At 35.7% G+C, this 5,643-nt stretch overlaps 1 protein-coding gene across 3 annotated transcripts in view; it reads right to left on the bottom strand.

The window, feature by feature from the left end:
- The window catches only part of arb2a (ARB2 cotranscriptional regulator A), a 180,605-nt gene that overhangs the window by 171,074 nt on the left and 3,888 nt on the right, over nt 1–5,643 (bottom strand). For all 3 annotated transcript variants that reach the window (XM_016527978.1, XM_016527980.1, XM_016527979.1), the window contains exon 4: nt 2,981–3,081. In XM_016527978.1, the coding sequence (XP_016383464.1) occupies nt 2,981–3,081 (101 nt within the window). The remainder of the gene's footprint in view (nt 1–2,980; nt 3,082–5,643) is intronic.

Here is a 5,643-nt window from a genome sequence, read left to right as displayed (position 1 = left end):
GTGCAAATGGGACATCTGGTGCTGCCTCCGGTCCCACAAAGACTCTCGCCCACTTCCGTACCCCACATTCACACTCTCAAATCTGAGAACGCTGGAACACACCACCAACAGTGGTATTCACAGACACAAGACCGAGACAGTCAAAGCAAGCAATCAAGTTTTTAGCTGAATCTGGCCTCTGTATGCATCATGGCTAGAACAGCACTGAATTCACACACTTCTGTCATGTTCTGTGCTGATTGCAGGGGAAAAAACAGAAATTCTTTGGATGGACTCAGATATGGTGATGGATGCTTAAAGGGATACTCCACCCCAAAATGTAAATTTTGTCATTAATCACTTACCCCCATGTCGTTCCAAACCCCTAAAAGCTTCGTTCGTCTTTGGAACACAATTTAAGATATTTTGGATGAAAACCGGGAGGCTTGTGACTGTCCCATTGACTACCAAGTAAATTACACTGTCAAGGTCCAGAAAAGTATGAAAAGCATCGTCAGAATAGTCCATCTGCCATCAATATCTTAAATTGTGTTCCGAAGACGAACAAAGCTTTTAGGGGTTTGGAACGACATGGAGGTAAGTGATTAACGACAAAATTTACATTTTGGGGTGGAGTATCCCTTTAACAGAGCTGAGAGTACTACATTCTCACTGGTAGCTGAATGCCTTGTCAAAATTATAAAAAAAACAATCAATAATTGCATTTTTTTACTTTTTACTCTGTATTTCTTTATAATGAAGAAAAAAACTAAATATGCATTCAAGGAGAGAAATAGGTCTTTTTTTTTATATATATATAATTATGATTAAGAATTTATTTAAGAATTTATTTTTTATATATCATGGTGATTAACATATTCAGAAACCATGGTATTTATTTTTATATGATGTATTTATACCAATCCCACGTCACATTTCTTGAAAAGAAAAGAAAAGAAAAGAAAAATTACCAATGGATCTTTTAAAAAAGAAATATGGCCTCCAAATTTTTTAACAAGACCAGTGTAATAGTACTTTCTGCACTTATATGTAAAGCTCATATGGCAGATAAATAAATAAATAAATGCATTGCTACAGTAAATGGCTATGGTATTTCATAGAATATTCAAAACGTTTTTAGTCATAGTAAAGTGCTGCAAAGTGTTTTTTTTTCCTTCAAATATTGGTGTAAATTGTACTATACAAGACTGACTGTAAGAGCATGATACTACAGAAGTCTGTGTTGTTGAACTTTACAAAAACAAACAACATCATTGGTACGGTTTTGTACCTCCAATCTATTTTTGCAGGGTAGCTAGAGGTATAACTATTTTCTTTCTAGCCTGTTTAATGAATGCAGGCTACCACAAACAGTGCTTTAATATCAGGTGCCACACCAGTGATTTGATATCATATGCATCTATATTGCAAACATACATCACAAAATCATCTAAACCTGCTCAACCGAATCCTTTAAAATTCAAAACAATATAATAAAATCCAACCTGCTTTCACTTCCACTCTACTTTGAATTCACTCAAGAGAAGTTCATGAAATCTGGTCACCCGCTGTTCAGCTCTGAAACGTTTGCTTTATGTTTTAGCCACGTAAACAGATATGCAGTGATAATAGAGGAGAAGTGTTTTGTTTTGTTTTGTTCTTAAATGGCCATTTCTCTTAGGATCATAACTGGACCAGAAATAAAACACTCATATAATCCTAAAAGAGTCAATCTCTTTCCTTTGTACATCAAACGAATATGCACTACAAATAAAGCCAAATAATACAGATGTAAATTAATAAAGATAATTAAATGCATGTATACGCAAATTAACTTAAGACTCGGTGAACTGCATTTGAACTTTCAAAGCCACATGCAGGCTACAGCAGAAAAAGAAACTTTCCTGAAGGCATACACAAGTACACCCAGTATAATAAGCCAATATGTGATACACATCAAAATATGAACAATCAACAAAAACCTTAAAGCTTATAACATGCACACAGCCCTGCAGCGTGACAGTGGAAGGGGGTTGGAAGGAGTAGTGGTTGGTAAAGTGTGAAGGTGTGAACAGTTAGAGTGCTGTAAATCAGAGCTCACTCAGACTAAACACAACAACCAAAAAAAGATGAAAGACGGTCTATAATGTATCAGAAAAACCACGTTCACACCTTAAAAATGGTCCATGTGAAAATCATGTGATTTAAATAACGGCCTACTCAAATACCAATACACCACTGAGATAAATGGTTTTAAACTTTGGTGGTGCTGTGCGGTTTTTAAAAAAGTATGTTTGACCTTGAAATATGTTTTCCACTCTAAATAAAATAAATAAATGCATACATACACTACCATTCAAAAGTTTGGAGTCAGTAAGTTTTTTGTTTGTTTGTTTGTTTTCAAAAGCAGTCTCTTACTGAATATATTTGATAATACAGTAAAATAAATAAATAAAATTGTGAAATTATTGCATCTTAAAATAAATGTTTTCTATTTTAATATAATATATTAATATAACTTTACATTTTAATTTATTTCCGTTGAATCCATTAATCCAGTCCCAGTGTCACATGATCCATCAGAAATCTTTCTAATATGTTGATTTGGTGCTCAGGTAAGTACATTTCTTATTATTATCAATGTTGAAAACAGCTGTGCTGTGATCATTTTTATTTAGGATTCTTTGATGAATAGGAAGTTCAAGAAAAGCATTTATTTGAAATATACATCTTTTGTAACATTATATTACTGTCACTTTTGGTAAATTTAATGCATCCTTGCTGAACAAAAATTCAATCAATCAATCAACAAACAAACAAAATAAATAAATAATATTGAGCCCAAATATTTAAAAGGTAGCGTAAATAAATAAATCAATACTCAAAGATGTTCTATAATATTGATTAATTGCATACATCATTTCTAAAACTGATTTGTAAAGATAACACAATATCACATTTTTACGTCCTTTTTTTTTTTTTTATTAATTATCAACATTACCTCTCCAAGCGCTTCATATCTTTTCTGGTTCCATCTATGCAGGTCCTCTTTATAGTTGAAGACAAATGGCTCCCCTGTGTGTATGTGTCTCAACTGACCATCTACAGGAAAGGGGGAAAAAAAATACATAACTGTATAATTTTGTAATAAAATCATAAAAAGTGATGCCTTTAAGAGCTTAAGAATACCTAAATTTGGTTTTGTGTAGAAGGGCTTCCATAAACAAACAGTTTATAACCCATTAAGAAAGACGGTCCACGGCATTTGCTGCTTGGGTCTGAGACTGGACGCTATTAATTTTTTATTATCTTTAACCTCCCTATAACATTTTTCCCACCGTTCCACTTCAACAGCAGATGAAGGGAATATTAAGCACAATATTAGTGCAGAGTATCTTGAAGTGGAGCGTGAGTGATGGCATGAAGCCAAAGCCTTTGTGAGCCAACAAAAAAAAGAATGTTTTCCAACATAAAAGTAAGACCTCTTTGATTGGCCATGGCACACATGAAAGCCTTGTTGTTTTCACAGCAAGGGCACAACATTGGCAGGCTTGAACTCAAGTGAATCACTCTTTACCTTCACATTCACCAACCATTTTGCACCTGCAGTTTGAGGAGCATCAAACACCTCAGCCAAACCTATTCTCAATGAGTAGTTGGGATCCATTGAAACACTGAAAGCCTTAGTATATGAGGCCTTGAGGGCCGTCCATAGTCCACACACAGCCTGCAGAAGTCCTGTCAGGCTGTGACCTTCAGTTCAGAACCTCAGGCCTGCTTGATGTGCATCATTCCCCTTCATGCAATTAAATACGTTTGGCTGGCGTCCCCCCATCTGGCAGGTACAAGCCCTGCGAACGGCTAACGCTTTGCCTGTCCCCCTTACTTCGGCCTTCTGGGACGTCTGGCAGGCCTTCCTCAGACAGCTGGTGCTGCAATAGCGGTCTCTCCGCCACTGTACCTCAAGCCACCAGAGATCTGAGAGCGTGCGTGAGTGTGCCTGGACCGCTGCAACTGTTCCCTCCTATGAGCATCATTTGAGGGGCTCGTTTGAGAGCGGGCCAGCCGACTTCATTCAAAGTGACCCACTTGAATGCCACTGTTCTGCCAAGGCTGGACAATGAGGCCTGGCTTTTGCCAAGTACTGATGCTGCTAAACAGCTGCTGAGGTGGATGAGGTAAACAACAACACCCTGCTTGGTGAGGACTAATGGAGTTTTCAGTGGAAGGGCTGAATGACTGACATATATGCAATCCCATACACTTTTTGGACAACATTTGTTTCTTAATTAATCAATGTATACTATACTATATTGTAGTACTGACACACAACATTCATCCAGCTCAACCATGTAACCCTGCTCCCTACGTTAGTGTCATTAAAAAATAACTTTCTTTCATTTAAAGGCAAAATAAGTCGATCAGAAACCATATATTGACATTTGGTCCCAAACCAGCTAGCCCCTTGTGAGTGAGAGCCAGACTTGAAACATTGCTACCCACAGTTACTTTTAAATATTTAAAATTTAAAGCATTTATTAACTGTATTTAATTGTATATATTGTATATCAATGCATATTATTACATGTTATATGGTACAAAAGTGTTTTTACAATACCTTACAATGGCATGTTTTATACATTACTGGTCAAAAAATTGGGTTGCAATTAATAGGTTAATTTATTTTAAAATACAATTTATTGTATTTATTATTGATCCTTCCAAAATCACTCTAATATGCTGAGTTGGTGATTTGGTTATTAGTATCCATGTTAAAAACAATTGTGATGCTTAATATTTTTGTGGAAACTATGATACATGCTACAAGATTATTTGATAAACAGAAAGTTCAAAATAACAGCAATTATATGAAATGAAATAGAAATATTTTGTAACAATACTGTTTTTACACTTTTTATCAACTTAATGCATCCTTGCAGAGTAAAAGCATTCATTTATTAATCAATTAAAACAAAATAAGACAAAACAAAACAAAACAAAATAAAATAATTTCTTACATTCTTACAGATCCCAAATTTATGAAAGGTACTCCCCTTACTTTTTGTAAGGGCACCAAACATTCCTATTAATACAATTCTATTCCACCAAACAATACAACACTGAATAACATAAACATAGAAACTGGTTTGCAACATTTCTGAAAGGATTTTTAAGAAAGATAGACCCATCTATTCTACTGTTGACACAGAGGAACAATGAATAGTGACCTCTCTGATTGCCAATGCGTTAAGTTAAAATACTCAAAGCATACACACTTAACCCAAATAGCCTAGGGGCCTCATACTTTCACACACTTAACCCTAGCCTAGTGCATAGCTCCACAAAAAGAAAAACATCTTTGAAGATAAAAGATTGCATAAGCACTCTCATTCCCCTCATTCTCAAAGCTCCGGCACTTTTTGACAGTTAGCAGGTGATAAATCCAACATGGCTAACTCGGAGAGTATTACACTATTCGCTTTCATCGTTAGCGGTTCAACATCATGTACTACTAAAAGGCTGTATATCAACAATGAACTCCGAAAGCATGGCCGCTCCTTTGAGATAGGATGGGAAAGAGAATTAGAGAAAGAATGAGAGAGACAGTGGAAGGGGAGGGAGGGAGAGAGAGACTGAGAGAGAGAATTGAGATAGCATGCGCTA

Source organism: Sinocyclocheilus rhinocerous, unplaced genomic scaffold (genome assembly GCF_001515625.1).
Source record: "Sinocyclocheilus rhinocerous isolate Xijiao unplaced genomic scaffold, SAMN03320098_v1.1 scaffold62, whole genome shotgun sequence".
Classification (NCBI taxonomy): domain Eukaryota; kingdom Metazoa; phylum Chordata; class Actinopteri; order Cypriniformes; family Cyprinidae; genus Sinocyclocheilus; species Sinocyclocheilus rhinocerous.
This window is presented reverse-complemented; position numbering and strand designations above follow the sequence as displayed.